General features: G+C 58.2%; 7 protein-coding genes across 7 annotated transcripts; 3 read left to right on the top strand and 4 right to left on the bottom strand.

The window, feature by feature from the left end:
* Nucleotides 1-1,691: 1,691 nt before the first annotated feature.
* UV8b_03175 (uncharacterized protein) lies at nucleotides 1,692-2,847 on the bottom strand (the record flags this gene model as incomplete). The annotated part of the gene is made up of 4 exons (XM_043140673.1): nucleotides 1,692-1,922; nucleotides 1,980-2,132; nucleotides 2,208-2,414; nucleotides 2,470-2,847. 4 exons carry the CDS (start codon nucleotides 2,845-2,847, stop codon nucleotides 1,692-1,694), a joined length of 969 nt encoding a protein of 322 aa, XP_042996607.1.
* A 463-nt stretch (nucleotides 2,848-3,310) lies between these two features.
* Nucleotides 3,311-4,661, top strand: UV8b_03174 (uncharacterized protein; the record flags this gene model as incomplete). Its single annotated transcript, XM_043140672.1, has 2 exons — nucleotides 3,311-3,623; nucleotides 3,880-4,661. 2 exons carry the CDS (start codon nucleotides 3,311-3,313, stop codon nucleotides 4,659-4,661), a joined length of 1,095 nt encoding a protein of 364 aa, XP_042996606.1.
* Nucleotides 4,662-4,738: 77 nt separating this feature from the next.
* Nucleotides 4,739-6,060, bottom strand: UV8b_03173 (uncharacterized protein; the record flags this gene model as incomplete). The annotated part of the gene is made up of 6 exons (XM_043140671.1): nucleotides 4,739-5,022; nucleotides 5,123-5,331; nucleotides 5,435-5,614; nucleotides 5,697-5,772; nucleotides 5,842-5,882; nucleotides 5,981-6,060. 6 exons carry the CDS (start codon nucleotides 6,058-6,060, stop codon nucleotides 4,739-4,741), a joined length of 870 nt encoding a protein of 289 aa, XP_042996605.1.
* Nucleotides 6,061-7,959: 1,899 nt separating this feature from the next.
* On the top strand, nucleotides 7,960-10,788 carry UV8b_03172 (uncharacterized protein; the record flags this gene model as incomplete). The annotated part of the gene is made up of 3 exons (XM_043140670.1): nucleotides 7,960-8,017; nucleotides 8,308-9,846; nucleotides 9,923-10,788. The coding sequence occupies 3 exons, from the start codon at nucleotides 7,960-7,962 to the stop codon at nucleotides 10,786-10,788; spliced, it is 2,463 nt and encodes an 820-aa protein (XP_042996604.1).
* An 832-nt stretch (nucleotides 10,789-11,620) lies between these two features.
* Nucleotides 11,621-12,724, bottom strand: UV8b_03171 (uncharacterized protein; the record flags this gene model as incomplete). Its single annotated transcript, XM_043140669.1, has 3 exons — nucleotides 11,621-12,009; nucleotides 12,145-12,592; nucleotides 12,695-12,724. The coding sequence occupies 3 exons, from the start codon at nucleotides 12,722-12,724 to the stop codon at nucleotides 11,621-11,623; spliced, it is 867 nt and encodes a 288-aa protein (XP_042996603.1).
* A 783-nt stretch (nucleotides 12,725-13,507) lies between these two features.
* On the top strand, nucleotides 13,508-14,825 carry UV8b_03170 (uncharacterized protein; the record flags this gene model as incomplete). Its single annotated transcript, XM_043140668.1, has 2 exons — nucleotides 13,508-13,706; nucleotides 13,822-14,825. The coding sequence occupies 2 exons, from the start codon at nucleotides 13,508-13,510 to the stop codon at nucleotides 14,823-14,825; spliced, it is 1,203 nt and encodes a 400-aa protein (XP_042996602.1).
* A 345-nt stretch (nucleotides 14,826-15,170) lies between these two features.
* UV8b_03169 (uncharacterized protein) lies at nucleotides 15,171-18,288 on the bottom strand (the record flags this gene model as incomplete). The annotated part of the gene is made up of 2 exons (XM_043140667.1): nucleotides 15,171-18,079; nucleotides 18,189-18,288. The coding sequence occupies 2 exons, from the start codon at nucleotides 18,286-18,288 to the stop codon at nucleotides 15,171-15,173; spliced, it is 3,009 nt and encodes a 1,002-aa protein (XP_042996601.1).
* Nucleotides 18,289-18,490: the final 202 nt, after the last annotated feature.

Below are 18,490 nucleotides of genomic sequence, written 5' to 3'. Positions count from 1 at the left end.
GGGCTGCCGGTTGCCTGTCGACTACCTACGCCTACGCCGTACATGGAAGGTGGTGTCGAAATGGCCGGGGTCTGGTGGCAGCCAATCAACTGAAACTGCGGCAACTTGGCACCTGCACAAGCCACATCGGCAACCCAGCATCCGCCAAAGCACAGCTGTTTTAGTGCTGACAAAGACAGTCAATTGACATTAGCTAGCTCCAGTCTTGTGCCATTTGATTTGATTCTCTGCAGCCTTGTACGGAGTAAAAGCTTGCCAAAGGCGGTTGCGTCCCAGTCCAACCAACCAACAGGGACCAGGTATGTACCTACCGAGTCCTAACTCCTGACCGCCAGCGCCTGACACGCACGAGTTGAAACCCGACAAGCAAGGATGGCGCAAGCAAAAAAAAAAAAAAAAAAAAAAAAAGAAAAGAAAAGAAAAAGGGCTGACTGACACCAGTCGACGCCGATTCGACGCGTTTTGCCAGAGTGAATCAGGAATTCTGCTTACGTGCATACGAAGCCAAGGCAGCAGCCATAAGAGGAAACAAGGCGAGAATACGGATGTAGAGACCCCCAGGAAAGAGAAAGGAGAAAAAAACCCCCCCCCCCAGGAAAAGAAGAAAAGGACGGAAGGCAAAGGAGGCGGAAAACAAAGCAAAAGTGTCAACCCCCCCCCTCCTGCCTGTTTCCGTGTCTGGCATTCAATATTGATGCCCAGGTGTGGAGAAACTGAGACGCCTTCTTGCCTCGGCCCTCGCGTTATTTTCTTCATCGACGGAGGAGGAGGAAATTCACGCCACGGCACTGCGAACCGAGGGGCCAAATCAAAGTCTGGTCGAACATTGCATTTTTTTTGTTTCGGCTAGAGCAGGCTTTGCCGATGGGAGACGACTACGTTTATGCAATGCAGGTGGATGTGAATCGGCCACACCCTCCTACATGCCACCATCTATCTGCCTAGCTTGGTTATACCTACTGCACACTGCATGCGGTGCTACACTTGCAGATTATCGCGTCGGACGACCAGCCCTGCCGTGAATAGAAGTCTTTACACCTTCTGGGCCTACGGGGGGTTGGCTTTGGCCCGGACGCGAATTCCCTTTGTTTCGAGCAATTGCCATCTTCCCCTCACTCCGGGTTACCCCATTCTCGTTTTCCCCAAATCGCCTGATTTCGCCTCATGGGGGCCGCAACGTATTACTACAGGATGCCCAACTTGTTATTGGCCAATCACGAATTTCCGCCTTCTGGTTCATGCCCAATGTGAAACTATGGAATCGTAACAAAGTGATTTGAGCCCTCCTGTTGACCGGATGGGTCAAAGTGGCAGACGTGTTTGAGGTCTAGACACGGATTGAAACGGTTGGCGAGGCGTCGAGCATCCTCCCCCTTCCGGCTGGTTGCTGACCCGTGTACTATTTTGCTTTCTGCTGACTGAATGATGCCTGACAACGCTCCTGGCCCGCCCATCGGGGCCGAAAGGAGGATATATAGATGAACATGAGCATTGTTTGGGGAATCCGCCTTCTTCACACATGGACGAGGTTCGTCCATGTCGCACTGCACCAGTATGGGAATTCCGGACCACCCGTTCAGACTATGCCGGTATCCTTCGCCACAGAAATAGCCGGCAAGGAAGGAGTGGGGGGATTGATGGCCTTGCTACGTTCCGGATTTTCAACCCACAATGCGTCGATGAGTCACCGCTTACCGCACGACGTTGGCGGAAGAGCTATCCAGGAGCTCCCGAGCGGCTGCGATCTCCCCGGCGTCATATCCTTGCCACAGCTTTTCATTGGCTTGGTTTCGGCGCACGATTTCTGCCAGTCTCGTCGTGGCTACCTGATTCAACTTCTCCACGGTAGCTTGATCAGGTAGTGGAAAGCCCTCCGCGTCTCTTATCAATTTCTGGGGGTTTTCCAGGAGCTTGTCGGTGGCCTAAACGCGGGTGAGATAATGACAGGCAGGCAGGGGGGGTGACTTGTATAAACGCACAAGTTTGAGGCCGTAGTAGCCGCGTAGATAGTCGTCGCAAAGCTCTATGCTTCGGCAAAAGCGCTTGACAGCTTCGGCGTAGTGCTTCGGAGATCCTCCTTCTAGACCGGACGAGGCAGCCATTAACGAGACTTCGCCCAGCCGAGCTTGAATCTGCCGCGCAAGTTATTTTCCCTTGACTTTTTTCCTCAATCGACGAGAGAGCAGTGAAAAAAAATGAAATCTTACATTCCAGGCATTCGGGGACAGAACTAGGACCTCTTCCAAAGCATAGATTGCTTGGGCGTAAAGCCCTTGAGCAGCGTACATGTCGGCAAGCTCAGCCCATGCTTCCGGGTCGGTGGGGCAGGCGTCGAGAAACGAGTTAAGAGCCGCGATGGCATCCGCAGTCCTGCCCATTGATCGGAGAAGAGCTACCCTCCTCTTCAGAATCGGCTGCCTTGATGTTAAGTCTCGCGTTGTCAGATGGTGGAACCCGAGTGCTACCTACGACATTGGCATCATTTTCCTGGAGTAGGGCGTCATATTCCTCTAATATGCTCTGCAACTCTGAGTTGCCGCAAGCGGTAGCCTCTTTTAGCAATCCCCTGAGTGCCAAAACACGCTCGTGCTTATCGCCGAAGCGGAGCGTTATTCTCGCCAAGCATTCATTTGCGGCCTCGTCGTCACCTGTTCGAAGACACGATATCATCAAATTCTCGTATATCGTCCAGGTATCCAACGTTTCGGTGGCGGAAAATAGTGACGACAGAGGCGATGAAGACAAGGCCTTTGGATTTTTCCGCAGTATTTCGGGAGCTCGTCGCGCCAACTTCAGGGTCTCTGCAGGTGAGAGGCTCGCCGCTGGCCGGAGGAGAGACCGTCCCATGGTTGGTTGCCAAGTATATCGTGTTGAGATGGGCCGCGTAGATATTCGACGGATTCCTGGATCCGAGTTTCGCCTTTGACTGGTATAAACCAGAGAAGAGTATACGCCAAACGGAATGGCCGAAGCTGCAATGAAGCCGAATTCGTGGAAACAGCTTCAAGCTCTGGTCCAAAACGTAACCAACAAGTCATGCGAGAGCTTATGCGGGTACCGTGAGCGGAAGGGGGGAATATCCGAAGCCGACTTGCTACATCCAATCACGCGGCGCGACCCGGAAGTAACCCCGCCATGGAATTTTCCAATCAGCTTTTTATAGGGAGAATCACAATTTTTTTTCCCTCTTTCCTTTCACCATTCCCACTTACTCCTTACATCCTCACGCTCGCAGTCGCTAAAGTGGCCACCGGCCTCAGAGCAGCACCCTGTACAGCTTGTTTGTTTCATCTGTACTCGCACCGGGATCATGGCTAGTCCGTGTAGCCTTTCTGGCGAGGATGCTGGCGAAGCAAATGCTGCTGCGCAAAAATTAGCCACGTTGGAGATTGTGGGTGAAGGTGATGCTAGTGCAGGACTGCCACCCCATCGATCACACGATCCCTCTAAAAACCAGAAACGGACAGATCCCTTCCAGTTCGGAAGCCGATACCTGGCCGAAGGGGACGACGTGTTCGAGTTCAATGCTTGGGACCACGTCGAGACTGACGAAGCATACAAAGAACACGCTGAGCGCCAGTATGAGATGCAACGCCAGTCCCCTGTGTCCGACTTTGACAAGAGTAAGTGTTGCACATCGTCTTCCTTTGCTTCTGGCTTCTTTTTCTCTTCTTTCTTCTGTACGGGCAAATCTTTTGCCAGGCGTAATGATGATTACCAAGCAATGCATAGTTCATCTGATACTACTGATGAAACTTTCACCTTCAATAGTCTTTCGCTCCCATCTGATGCCACTTCATTCTTTCCATTTAAATGTGACTGCGAAATGCGCGCTGTCAACGCTAGTGTATCCGTTTGTTTGCTGACGCCAACATTCAGACAGATTTAACGGCAATCCCGCCAAATGGTGGAATCAGTTCTACAAGAATAACACGGCAAACTTTTTCAAAAACCGCAAGTGGCTTCATCAGGAGTTCCCAGTCCTCGCCGAGTTGACAAAAGAGGATGCCGGTCCCAAGATCCTGTTGGAAATTGGTGCTGGCGCTGGTAACACAGCATTCCCAGTTCTTGCCAACAACAAGAACCCCAAGTTGAAGGTGCATGCATGCGACTTCTCCAAGACTGCTGTAGAAGTCATGCGCAGTCATGAGGCATACGACACAAACCACGTCCAGGCTGACGTATGGGATGTCGCTGCGGACTGTCTCCCCCCTGGTGTTGATGAAGGGACCGTAGATGTTGTCATGATGGTGTTCATTTTCTCCGCCTTGTCACCAACCGAGTGGGCACAGGCTGTTCGAAACGTGCATAGAGTGCTAAAGCCCGGCGGCTTGGTCTGCTTCCGAGACTATGGGAGAGGGGACCTTGCTCAGGTTCGCTTCCGAAAGGGGCGTTATCTGGAAGAGAATTTCTACATCAGAGGAGACGGCACGCGCGTCTACTTCTTTGACAAGGATCAACTGGCTGCCATTTGGGCTGGCGAGGCTTCTGGCGAGGCTTCTACCCAGGACGGACAAAAGGCAGACGTGCCGCAATTCGAGATCGAGAACCTCGGCATCGACCGGCGTCTGCTGGTAAACCGAGCGGAAAAGATCAAGATGTATCGATGCTGGCTTCAGGGCCGATTTAGAAAGAAAGAAATAGACCACATGATACCATGATGGTGATGCTCAAGATGTTGGGACAAGATGCTTTGTGTGTGTATGCCATCTCTAATCATGATGGAATCATTGGCACGTCAGTACAACAAGAGCTGGCGCAGGTTTGTCCTCTGCGCCGCGTCAAACCCAATGCCATCCAGATAGTTCTCCAGTCCGCCGTACTGGAGGTCCAGGTGCCCCTTCAGCCCCGACACCATGACTGGTGAGGTAACCGCCCAGTCATCCGTCAAGCCAAGCTGGCGAATCTCGGCGAGCCTCTCCTCCCGATCTGACTCTAGAGCAGCATCTGTAAGTAGATAGTCGTGTTCAATGGCATCGGTGGGGATATCCAAAATCATCAATATCAGGATAATGATGAGACCTTGGGGGAGCACGTTGCCACGTTGCCACGTTAGCAGGTTCACAAAGTCCGGGTCCGGGTGACAAGACGCAAGGAGCAAGTATCGCGGCCGTAAACCCACCCGTTCGGTCTTTGCCCTGCGTGCAATGCACCAATGCCGGCATCGACTGGGGCCAAGAAAAGACAGAAAGCGCCTGGCAGATTTCAGCACCGGAATGATCAACGGTGTCGATGCCAAGTCCGAGGAGGCCCCGAGGAAGCATGACGCGTGTTGCTATCACCTTTACCGCATCGACGCGGTAGCCAAGGATGAACAAGGCCACGACTTTGCTGCCGTTACATTACATTGCATCAGAGCCGGAAGGAGCCGCGTCTTGAAATGCGGGCCAAGGAGGAAGGACAGGTCACACTGGGTGGGAAATGGCCCACGTACAGGAGATTCCACCACGAGAGCTGTCGAAGGAGGTGTATTTCAAACGGACGCCCGGTGATTCTGATGTCCTCGTAGACTATGCCGTCGATGCGAGGGATATCCGGCCTGGGCGAGAACCAAGATGAAGCATGGCTGGCGGCACACGGCTGATACTTGTCGGCTTGCTTGATGAGCTCGGTTCTGGCACGCGGCGCATTAGAAAGACTTTGCGAGGTTGCGAGAGCGAGGGCGGTGGGCGGCAGCAGGTATCCGCCGGGCTCACTTTGTTCGAAGATCGACGACGGTTTTAACCCCGAACTGGTCTCTAATGCGAGTCTGGTCTTGTACGGAAGCATCGTCTACGCAGAATGGGGTCGGTCAACCAGGGCTCCAGCAGGTGGGAAGCGCAGTCGACGCGGGATGCTGACCTAGTCTGGCGGAGCGATAGAGAAGGCCCTGGCGAAGGTACCTAGGATAGTTTTGGTGGTTGGCGATCAATTACCACTACCCGGGCGTGTGGCAAGCTGTGCTCGAGCAATGGTTTGCAGACAAGGGGCTGCGCCTTACCTTTGCCCGAGGTACTTGTTGACGGTTTGGCCGACGTCTCTGAAGTTGGCCACGTGCTGGAGCAGGCTGAGTTGAGCCATGCTTTTTTTTTTTTCTTTCTTTTTTTGCCAAAGAGATTTCTTTTTTTTTTTTTTTTTTTGCGCCTTGGTTCGTTTGCGCGCGCTCTTCGCGGATGGCTTGGCGCCGACGGAGGATGGCAACTTGGATGCGGGCGATGCGAAGGGGGTTTGCTCGGCCATGCCCTGTAGAACCCGGCCCGGCCTTGTGGCCCAGGCTCGTTGCCAGGACGGCTGGGGCTTTGCAGGGGATGGAAGCGGCAGATGCCGAGCGGCGACGCGCCCCCTGGCCCAGATAAACCGGTTTTCCCTGGCTCGTCCGGACTCTGGGGGATTGAGATTGATGAGTGGAGAAAGAAAAGAGAAAGAGAGAGACGGTGATGAGCGCTGCAGTCCGCTATGGAGCAGATTGAGATGGGGCCTTGTGGGGGGGGGGGGGGGGCCCTTGGGGTTAGGGCCGAGGTATGTACGTCATCGCCGACTCCGGCCAGGGCTTGGTCAAGCAATGGAAGCTTTTAGCGGCTCGGCGGTGGGCCCCTCGTCGCACACACTCTTCTGAAAACGGACCAGTTGACCCACGGCTTGGGAGGGGAGCAAGAAGTCGGGGTCCGAGCTGTAGCGCCGGCCCAGCCGTTACGTAACCCTGGGTGTTGGCTGGAAATTTGAAATACAAGAAAGGACTTCATGTTGTTGATGGCGCCGTGCGAGGTGATTGGCAGAAACCTGGGTGTCGGTGCCCGTCACTCTGGCCCATTCGATTGGCGGCGACTGGGAACAAGGGAAACAGCTGCTGCGTCTCCAAGGCCGGTCTCTTTGGGGGGGGGATTTGAAATTGACCTCGGTCAACTAACTGCCTTGCCTGCCCGGGCAAGCCCGTTTGCTTCTGGTGCCGGACATGCGTGTATGTAGAACAGACAAGTATCATTCCTCTCGATGCGCATGGCGTCATGCAGTGTGGTCCGGTGGAGGGTCTCCATGACGTCACAGACAGCAAGCAAGCAAACCCTGCCATCTGCCATCTGCCATATCTCTGCCACCATCTGGGGTAGGGCCAGGCAGGGAGGCTGGGCAAAACGACCAGGTCAGCAGCCCTGGACGCCTCCAGGGATGGGCAACGCTCAGTCGGCCAGTGGGAACCGTCGTCGCATGCCATTGACCACTACCTAGATGCCGCCCCCCCCCTCTCCCAGAAGGCAGGCCGGACGGACATGGGATGAAGAATTGACTGACATGACCAGAAATGTTGCGCCCTCTCTGGTCTGCCGTCGAGCCCCCGTGTCCAGCAGGTTGATAAACCCCCCGACCAGCCCTCCACAGCTGCAGGCTGCAGGACGGACCCGTCAAACCTGCGTCCAGTCTCTTGCACCTTTTGAAACTTTCCCACGCTGAGCGGTGACGGGCATCCATCCCAAAACTTACAGCATCATCTGCGTCCCCGCCGGGCCGTGCTGCTTCCCCCCAGCTGCTCCTCAGAGAACATAACCTGCTCTGCCTGGCCGCCGACGCTCCCCCGCTCCTCGCTCCTCGCCTGGCTTCCTTTCGGACAGTGGCACCACGAGGGGGGGGCCGAGGCTCGTTCCACAGTGGACGGTGCACACCCACACCACCCGGCAGACAAACAAAACTCGGAAGCTTCTCGACAAAGGCAGACAAAGGCAGACAAAGGCAGACAAAGGCAGACCCAGACGACGGCCGTAAAGTCGCAGTCAGCTTTGTCGCAAATCTTCAAACAATCCAAATCGGCAGCCTGACGTTGAATGCCCCCCCCCCCATCGACAACTGCCAACGTCTTGCGCAAACTCTAAGCTCCAGCCGATCCCGCGTGTTAGCCTGTGACGCACTCCGTGCAGTTGCGAACAGCTGCCGGCCCCCAGCCTGGGCAGCAGGCAGCAGGCAGCAGGCAGCAGGCCGCAGGCCGCAGTTATGGCCGCCACAAAAACGCCTGCGCAACAGGCACCACCTCCACAGGCACCTCCCTCAAGTAAGTGCCAGCGCGATCTGCCTCAATTACTGCCGTCATCAGTCGCACCTTGCCCCCGTCACCAGACCTATTCTCTCCTTCGGCTGGTATTCGTGCCTCAACCACTTCAACCTCCTGCGCTCGCCTGTTGGACCAACCCGCTTCCGCACCATCACCCGCACCATCACCCGCACCCGCTTTCCCTGCACTGTTCAAATATCTTGCATGCCCGCCCCCCGCCCACACGTCCATGATGTCCCATCTTCGATAGCTAACCGTACCTGTTTGTTCCACACGATCGTGTGAAGCAGTTCAGAACAACACCGGTCGTATCAAGTACGCCGATCCTCGCAGCTTGCCTAGCTTTCCTTCATCTGGCTTGGCTCCCGACGGTGCTGCCGCCAGCGCCGCCGCGTCGCTTGGCTGGTCTAATCAAAAACCCGTCAACCTCTGGAAGCCGGATCCCTCATCTTCTGCTTCTGCGGCAGCTGTCTTGGCCAAGAATTACAAAATGTCACCACTATGGGAACCATCCGCCCAATCTGACGGGCAGAAAGCTGCGCTACTAGCCGTTGGCTCTGCCGGCGCAGCCCTCAAGTCAAGCACTGCTCATTCTGGCCCGTCCCAAGGAACTTGGGGAAACTCGGCTGCAGTCAAAGCTTTCCACGCCAATCGACCAAGCGACGGGGGTTCAGCGGGTGGTCGGGCGCAACGAAATGCCTCCGCGGCCCAGGCATCCGACGCGAATCAACCCCGGTCACCCAAAAAGGACGAGAGGGCAAAAATCCCCCCTGGAAGCAAGTCGCTCGCTGCCGCCAAGGGCGCCATGAACCGTCCTGTCTCCGTCACCGGACTGAAAGATGTTCAGGCATCTGAAGCAAGCGCCGCCGCCAGCGCGCTCAATGGAGCTACTTTGGCCCATCGACAGTCCATAAAGCAGCAAACGAAGCCAAACCTGGAGGATGTCGGTGCCGTTTCTGTCACAACCATGACTCGAAACATGTTCACTGCTAACCCCCCCGTGAAACCCGAGGTTGACGAGCGCACCTACAACGAAAAAATTCACCAATCTGCAGTGGAAATGGCCAAAAAGATGTATGCACGGCAACAAATCACGGCCGAGCAGACCAAATGCTCCCAGTCCGGCAACTTGGACAAAGCGCAGCCGAATCAGTACTTGAACCTTCAGGATGCGGCCTACAAGCAAGCCCAAGCTCGTCTCGCCAAGCTCCATGACGAATATCAGCAGGGCCGCGAAATGCAGGAATACTACGGCAAAGAGCAGACGAGCCCCAAGCGCCGCTCCTCCATAATCAACAAGCTTCGCCGCAGAGGTTCCGACAGTGATGGCTCCTTGGATGATCGGCAACAGTCCGAAAGGATTCGGGAGCAAATGTCCATGTTTTCCAGCAAGCTGTCGCAAGTGGACAAGGAAAAACGGGACAAGGATCGCGAAGCCCTCATGGCCGCGGCCCAGCGCAACGTCAAAGCCAGGCTTCACGGCATGGACGAAAAAGTATATCAGGACACGGGCAGGGCGACGAGTTCCAGTTTGATGACCGATTGGGAGGCAAAGGCCCACAAGGCCGCGCAAACTCTCCACGTCTCTCACGCAGACAAGAACAAGGACAAGGTTGACATTGGAGGGGGAATGTTCATGACGCAAGAGGAAATCAACGCCATTGCATCCAAAAGGATCCAGCCTGTTCTTGACGATATCAAGGGTAAAGCCGAGACTGAACGCGAGCGACAAGAGGTGCTCAAGCTGGAAGAGCAGGCCAGACGTGAGGAAGCCGAGAAGCAAAAGTTGCGAGACCGCGAAGCCAAAGAAATAGTGAAGAAATCCAAAGGTTGGTCGATTTCGGCCCCGGCTGGTTACGCGATGGACAAACATGAATGGGCACACTGACATTGACTCTGCCACAGAACAAGATAAGCAAGAAGAAAAGGCCAAGAAACTGCAAGGAAAGTTGGAGGAAAAGCAGCGAAAGGACGATGAAAGGGCCAAGAAGGAGGGAGAAAAAGCCGCCAAAGCCGAGCAAAAGCGACTCTCCAAGGAATTGGCAAAAGAAGACAAGCGCAAATCCAAACTTGGCCCCGTGTTAGCCGTCACCGTTGCGACCTCGTCCCTTCAGGAACACCAGGCAGACAACGAAGGCGAGCTGCACTCCAATGCACATGGGGACGACCAGCCCAGGCCTACTGAGAATGTACATTTTGTTGGTGGAGAAAGACCGACGGTCGAGACCAACATTGAGTCGGCCGCATCAGCTCATCAGCAGGGCGAAGTGCAAAGCTCTCCAACGGCGAAAGTGAAGGGGTGGATCAAAACCCGATTCTCTCGTGGCAAATCTTTCGGCGAGCACGACCAGAAAAGACGTAGTTTCTTTGGCGGTGCGTCGATGAAGGATCACGCCACCGCCGCCACTGGTAACGGAAGCGTTGGCAGCATCGAAAATCGATCCTCGAGCATGCACGACGTTGCTCTAGCAGGGAAAGCTGACGAGCAAAATGACAAGGCAGAGGTCAATGTCAAGGACGAACATGGGGAATCCGCGCAGCACTTTGCTGCAACCGACTCTCGAGGTGTCAGCCCGGTGAGCACGTCTCAAGACGATGAGAGAGAGCTCGGGGAAGAGCTGCAGGATGAAGATTTGCCGCAGAAGAAGGAAGAGGATCGCCAAAGTCGTAAAGCGAGCATGGCGCCGCCTCGACCCATTGAGGATCCTGTAGCCCGTACCAGCAGCAGCCCAACCCGTGATTCACGTTTCCGCGAAGAGATGGATCAGTAAAGCTGCGTGGGCCAGACGGACCGATGGCTCTGTTTGGATTTTCCAGCCGAGTTGCCCGCCTGCTGCCGAAAACGGCGGGGACGAACATGGGAAAACTAGCAGACTTTTGTGCCTGCCCAGGACACAATATGCAGCGCAAAGGATGAAGTTGGCGAAATGGTGTGGCAAATGTAAATGAGTTGGGAGAAGTGATGTGAGAAAAATGAGCCTTTCCCTTTGGAATGGCTGGTCACTGTGAAGATGATGTTTGGCGTTTATTTTTGGATAATGTGCTGCTTGGGGGGGGGGCAGGCTTGAACTGGGTAATATGAGAAGACAGCCGTCGGAAATTGCGTCTTTTGCACGGCTGCTTGTGGATCTGGCGAGTAAATATATCTCGATGCTGTGGTGACGGTGACTTGGCGGATGTGAATGAATGCCGATTTCTGCGCCTCACAAGGTTGGCGCGGGTCATGTGACGGACGATTTGAGAACGTTGCATGCATGCATTGTTGTGAAGTGGAGTAGATGGCATTAATACTCGTGCTTTTAGCATGACCTGATTCCAGGACTTGATTATGCATCCAGCTGACACGACGCCAGGGAGAGTGTATCGTGCCAAGGACAGCTCTGCTATCTTGCACGCGGCGTCTGTTTATAAGCGCACCGTCGTCTCTTCTACATCCTGTGGAGAAAGAATGGAACGTGGGGAGATGGCAACGGGAAACGGAAACGGGAAACGGGAAACGGGAAACGGGAAACGGGAAACGGGAAACGGGAAATAATGTATAGTTTTGTATTATTGTTATTTGTTTTATTTTGTATTATTTTTAATTTTTTAAAAAAACAAATTCTAAAAATTCTGCGCATTTCGACCTGCGCCATGGGCAGAATATTCCCGCGCCGCTGCATGGCCGTGGCCGTCCGCTTGGCCGTTTACGTAGGCACGCGCATCCGCATCAGCATCAGCATCGCCGTACGTCCGGAGCCCCATTTCCACCTTGTCGGGCTTGTCGAAGCGCGCAGAGGGCCGTCTCGTGCGCACGGCTGGGCGGAGATCAATGATGAAGGAGGCGATGTAGAAGGTGAAGATGAAGGCAATGACCCATTCGAAGACGGCGGCGACGTTGCGGTTGCGCGTGAAGGAGGTGGACGCGAAGACGACGGCGAGGACGAGCTCGACCAGGATGAAGGCGAGCTTGACCCAGAAGGAGGAGCGGAGGATGCGGTGCTGTCGGTTCTCTGGGATGCTCGGGTCAGCAAGGCAAGCTACTGGGGACTGGAGCAAGAAAAGCCGCCCTCGACGCTCGGTCGTCGTCTGGTTTTGGCGCCGGTGCTTGGCGAGGGGATTGCGGGGAACCCAAGGGTGGAACATACTAATGCCCAGCCGCTGATACTCCCAGCAGGTAAAGACCGCGGAGAGCATGTAGCCCCCGATGAAGAGGAGCAGAAAGCCGTCGTGGAGGTTCTTGTGATGCAGGACGTCAAAGACCGACAGGAGTATCAGGCCGGCGGCGCCGGCGACGGCAAACACGATGCTCAGGCAGACGAGAATCTTCTCGCCGGCGGACTGGTTGGGCACGAGCCGGCCCTGGTGCCGCAGCCAGCGCTCGGCGAAGAAGGCGAGGTCGAGGGTGACGACGGTGACGCAGGAGCCCGCTATGAAGAGGGGCTTGAGCTCGCCGGCGCCAATGTCGCTGATGTAGGCGACGGAGGCGTTGGCGGCCATGGACGGGTAGCGGCGGCGGTGGGTGTTGACGATCCAGTGGAGGAGCATGCCGAGGAGCATGCCGAGCCAGACGAGGGAGGAGAAGACGGGGAGGAGCTGGCGAGCGGGTTAGCTGGCGTGGAGCGGGAATTTCTTCACTTGTTTTCTTTTGTCCATGTCATCATTGTTGTCATCACTTCGGGGAGGGGGCTGTCGCACCCAGTACGAGAGGAAGCCGCGCATAGCCATGGTTTCGAAGCGGCAATGAGGGCTGTCGTGAGATGCGTGCGTCGGCCCTGCGGCAGCCGGAAGGGGGGGGCAGATGCGACGGAGGGGAGCGAGCCGAGCAGAGCGGTCATGGGGAAATAAGGGGGGAAAAAAGTGAGCACTGGTGGTGACGGGCGACGCAGAGCATGCATGGCTTATGACATGTTTGAGGGGGCGGCGGCGAGTTGGCGATGACGTAGGTGAGACAGGCAGAGCGGCGGAGCGAGCTTGATTTTAGTCGTGGGCGGCTTTGTCAGAGGCCCCTTGCATCCATCCATCCGTTTCGTTGCGACGCAGGAACTCGAGGGCGAGGGCGGATGATGCATGTGGGAAACGCGGATTGGTGAGGATTCAACGCAGTTACGAATGGCAATTCCGTCGCCGGGGACGTATTGAACGTCCATGAGATGCGAGCATGAGCATGGAGCATGAAGCATGAAGCATGAAGCATGAAGCATGAAGCAGCGCTGATGAGGCACTGAGGCTGCAGTTTCCCCGCCAGCTGGCCGCCACTTTCGCCGCCGCTCGCCAACAGCTGGTGCTGGTGCTGGTGCGATAAGATACGATAAGATAAGTCGACGTTTAAAGACCCACCCGACGGACTCGGCCGCAGCTCTCCAGCTTCTATGTATCTCATCTTTTCTGCATCTTGCATCTGCGTCTCTGCCATGTAAACCGCCCTTCCGTGGAGGCACCGAGTCCCATGGGCCCGTGGTCAAGCATCGCCCGCCACACCCTCCGCCGCACTCTCCGCCGGTCCCAAGCATGGCCGTCTCGCCCCCCGTCGTAGCCGTCGCCGCCGTCGCCGCCAGCCAAGCCTCGCCCCTCAAGAACCTCGCCTCGGGTCCGACATCCTCCCATGGCACCCCCAAGCAGCCTGCTTCTTCGGCGGCACCCGCGCTGCCGCCTACGCTCGACCTAGCCGAGCAGATGAATGAGGAGGAGAAGCGAAAATACGCCAAAGGTAATCGTGGCCACCCCCCAACCCCCCCCCCCCCCCCCCGGGTTGGCCCCGCAAAGGGCAATAAAAAAAAAAAAAAAAGGAAACAGACGCTGAAAGCAGCCCCCCGGACTAAAAGGCAAAAAACTCGGCGAGGGCACCTACGCCGTCGTCTTCCTCGGCCACCTCCGCGCGCACCCCGGCACCCTCGTGGCCATCAAGAAGATCAAGGTGCAAAAGGAGTACACCGAGGGCATGGCGCCCGACGCGGTCCGCGAGCTCAAGCACCTCCAGGAGCTGCGGCACCCCAACATCATCTCGCTGCTCAGCGTCTTCTCGTCCAAGGACCAGAACCTCAACCTGGTGCTCGAGTACCTGCCCCTGGGCGACCTGGAGATGCTCATCCGCGACACGGACCGCGTGCGCTACGGCGCCGCCGACATCAAGGCCTGGATGGGCATGCTCGCCCGCGCCGTGTGGTTCTGCCACGAAAACTACGTGCTGCACCGCGACATCAAGCCCAACAACCTGCTCATCGCGGCCGACGGCGAGGTCAAGCTGGCCGACTTTGGCCTGGCGCGCGGCTTCGCCGACCCGCACCGCAACATGACGTCCAACGTCATCACGCGCTGGTACCGCCCGCCCGAGCTGCTCTTCGGCGCGCGCCACTACTCGGGCGCCGTCGACGTGTGGTCCGTCGGCGCCGTCTTCGCCGAGCTGGTCCTGCGCGCGCCCTTCCTCCCGGGCAGCAACGAGCTCGACCAGATCAAGATGATTTGCGAGGCCGTCGGCACCCCGGCCGAGGACAACTGGCCCGGCGTCACGCGCCTGCCCGAGTACACCGTCCCGGGGCAGTTCCCCGTCCACGGCAAGGACTGGTACGAGATGAGGTTCGGCGCCGTGGGGCCCGACGGCGTCGACCTGCTCATGAGGACGCTGGCCCTGGACCCGCGGCGGCGCATCACCGCCCGGGACATGCTGCGCCACGGCTGGTGGCACGCCGAGCCCAAGCCGACGCCCAAGCAGCACCTGCCGCGCAAGTCGGCCGAGGACAGGATGGCCGCCGATCTCAAGAGGCGGCCAGGCGTGGTGGAGCACGAGGGGGGCAAGGTTGCGAGGAAGTTGGACTTTGGGGGGCGGTAGCACATGCTCGGGGGTCTGTTTTTTCTCATTTCCTTTGATTCCTACGTTTTCTTTTTTTTCTCTTTTTTCCTCTCTTCGTCTGTACTTGAATTCTTTTTTTTTTTTGTTGCTTCCAGGCAGCAGCACATCGGGTGGCATCACGGCAACATGGGCGTTTCATATATCTACATGAACCTTTTTTTTTTTCCGGCAAATGCTCCTTGTTTCTTTTTTTATCTGATTTGATTTGATTTGATTTGATTTGATTTGATTTTGTTTTATTTCCTTTTTTATTTTTATTTTTAATTTTTTTTCGCACCAAAACACAAGCACCCACGCATCAGGGCCCCCCCCCCCCCCCCATATCTACATGAGCACGCAGTCCATGCCGTACATGGCCCTCTCCACGCTCTTCCGAATGAGGTACCAGTCCGCCCTCCGCTGCGCGTACTCGTACACCTCCTCGGCGCGGAAGACGCCGCCGAAGCGGTCCCCGTCGGCAATCACCGAGGCCAGGTCCCTCGCGTGCGCCTGGTCGACCAGGTAGATCTGGCTCAGCTCGCGCAGGGCGGCAAAGTAGGCCGCCAGGTCCGGGTGGCGCAGGGTGCGCACAAAGTCGGCGTAGAGGTTCATGTCGGCGATGAGCCTGACGGCGCCGGCGGTCGACACGCGCTGCCGCTTGAGGTGCTTGCACAGGGCGGCGAAGAGGCGCAGGCCGACCTCGCCGTTGAAGACGTCGAGCATGGCCTTGTCGGTGGTGCCGGCCAGCATGCTCGTGTGCGAGGAGACGAGGCCGACGATGCGCCGGGCCGTCTGGGAGGGGCCGACGTCGCTGTCGGCGGGGGAGGCGGCGGCGGCGGCGGCGGAAACGGCGGAAACGGCGGCTGCCGCCTCCGGGGGAAGAGGGGAGGAGGACGCGCCGCCCGCGCGCGGGTTGTAGTCGGTCGGGAGCTGCGTCGTCGACGCAATGTACTCGACCTCGTGCATGAGCGCGTCGATGCCCTTGTTGAGGCCGGCCGCCACGCTCTCGTCGAGCATCTGCTCAAACTTCTTCTTGGCCAGCCCCGCCGGGTCGAGGAAGTCGTTCTTGTCGGCGACGCCGGGCGCCGCCAGCTGCTGCTCGTAAAACACGTCAATCATCTGCGATATCAGGTCGCCGACGTTGACGAGCTCGACAAAGGTGACGAGCGGGGCCACGCCCAGCCGCTGCGCGGCGTCGTCGTTGTCGTCGTCGTTGTCGTTGTTGTCGTCGTCGTCGACGTGGTGGCGGCGGCGGCGGTGGCGGCGGTGGTCGCTCATGTCGCGCGGGTTGTACTGCGAGAGGTGCTTGACGGCCGTGTCGAAGCCGCTCCCGACGTGCCGCTGCCCGAGGACCCTCACCAGCACCACAAAGATGCTGGCGCACTGCTCCCGCGCCTCCCCGCCGACCTGCCCGCCGAGGGGGACCAGCACGGCCGCCCGGCCCAGGCTCGTCTTGGCCAGGTGGACGAGGTTGAGCGCCACCTCGATGCTGCACAGCGACTTGATGCCCTCGAGCTTGGAGGCCATGAGCGCCGCCTTGGCCGCCAGCTCATCCGTCGGGGCTTTGCCGCCGGGCATGGGGCTGGCCCTGCCGCCCACGCCGGGCGTTCCCGGCCGGGACGGCGCGGCCAAGGCAGCGGCGGCGGCGGCGGCTGGAGCAGCTGGGGGCTTTGCCGTCGCAAACGGCGAGCCCATGGGAAAGCTGGGCAGCACCGTGACCGGCATCATGACCACCTTTTTGAAGGAGCTCAAAAAGTCCGACTTGTCCGCAGACCGGTTCACGTTGGCCATGTAGAACGATTCCAGGGACGAGTCCTCCTCGGACCGCTTCTTTTCCCACCGAGACACCTCCGCCTCTGCAGCCCTGGTGAAGAAATCCAGCTCCTCCTGCAGGTACAGGTCCAGGTGCGGCTCAAAGACCCTCAAGGCCAGCTGCTTCGCCTTGGAGGCCGCCTCGGAGGCCGCCTCGTCCGCGCGCCGGTCCTCCTGGCCGGCGTCCCGCGGGGGCGCGAGCGACTGGAAGAAGCGCATCGACTGCTCAAACACGCCCGAGACGGCCTTGAGGTACAAGCCGACGCCGCGCTCGTGGCTCTCGTCCAGCAGCGGCGTGGTGTACTCCATGACGATGTCCTCCCTGACCTTGTCGACGAAATCCCAAAACACGCCGCTGGCGTCGGGGAAGATGCGCTCAATGACGCCGGCCTGCTCGTTGACCTTGGCGAGCAAGGTTGCGAAAAACCGTCGGGACGGCTCCAGCGACAGCTCATCCGCCGAGCCGCCGCCGCCGCCGCCGGTCGTCAGGCAGTCGGCGATGGGGTTGCGGGCCAGGTCGGCGTCGGCAAAGATGGGGTGCTTGTGGATGAAGAGGTCGACGCCTCCGCGCGCGCCGTTGAGCGTGTGCAGCACGTGCGCGTACCGGCGCATGCGCCCGTCGACCTCGCGGAACTCGTATCCCTGCTCAAACTCGCGAAGCACGGCGCTCTCGAACAAGCCGACCATGCTGGCGAGCTTGCTCTCGCGCTCGTCGCACCCCGAAGACCAGTCGCTCTTGGCAAAGCGCACCAAGTTGGCCAGCATCTGGGCCTGCTGCTCGGGGTCCCGGAACGCCTTGAAGACGATGGGATCCGCGTGCGTCTGGGCCTTGACAATGTCAAAGTAAAACAGCGCCAGTGCGCCGTAGATTTTGCCGTACTCGTGTCTGGCCCCGCCCCGGACGCTCTTGACGTGCTTGAAGACGTCGAGGTAGGCCTCTGAATCCCGAGGGCCCTGGCTGCTGGCGGCAACGGTGCCGGCTGCTCCGCCGCCAACAGCTAGGGTTTCGAACCCATCTGCAAGCTCCGAGTGCGCTCTCCCATGTCCTTGCCCTTGGCCTTGGCCTTGGCCTTGGCCTTGGGCAGACGCATCGAACAGAGTGGTGGCTTGCGGCTGCGGCTGCGGCTGCGGCTGCGGCTGCGGCTGGCCCCCGGTCGCTGTCGCTGTCGTCGTCGTCGTCGTCGTCGTCGTCGCTGCCGCCGCCGCCGCCCCGTTCGCTTGACCGCTTGGCAGCGAAGCAGCTCGCTGTGCTTCCTCGCGCCTCTTGCGAACAGCCTCTTCGAACCGTCTCCGTGCTTCCCGCTCATCCCAGCAGTTCATGCTCTTGAGCCGCGACACCCACCTCGTATCGTCGTAGACCATTTCCTGCAGTTTTCGCGACGTTTGCGCCACGCGGAGCTGATCCGCCACGGGCAGGTAGTCGAGGAGCGAGTGGAAAATCTCTGCGCCGCCAATCAGAACAACAAGCCATCAGCATTTTGCCGCTGCGGCCGTGATGGAAGCGATCGTGGACGGGACGGGACGGGACGGGACGGGACGGGACGACCTTACCAGCCGGCAGCTTGGACCTCGTGTCAACCATCGCCGTTGCCTGCAGGGCGCTCAGGATGCCGGCACCTCTGGAGGCGCCGACACCCTTGTTTCTGTGCATCTTGCCGGTCTGGCCGGTCGCGAGAGGGCGGGTGTGCCTGGCAGTAGAGGTCGCTCGAGCCGTTGGACGCTGGCTCGCCTCATGGGTGCTTCTCTCACAGGGTCGGATGGAATGGGCCTGAGAGCATGGTTGCGGAGACGCGAGATGCCGAGCGGCTGGTGGTGGAAATCTTGGTCTGGAGGCTGGAGTCTGGAGGCTGGAG

Source organism: Ustilaginoidea virens, chromosome 2 (genome assembly GCF_000687475.1).
Source record: "Ustilaginoidea virens chromosome 2, complete sequence".
NCBI classification, from domain to species: domain Eukaryota; kingdom Fungi; phylum Ascomycota; class Sordariomycetes; order Hypocreales; family Clavicipitaceae; genus Ustilaginoidea; species Ustilaginoidea virens.
The sequence above is the reverse complement of the archived record's forward strand: the minus strand, read 5'-3'. Positions and strand labels throughout refer to the sequence as shown.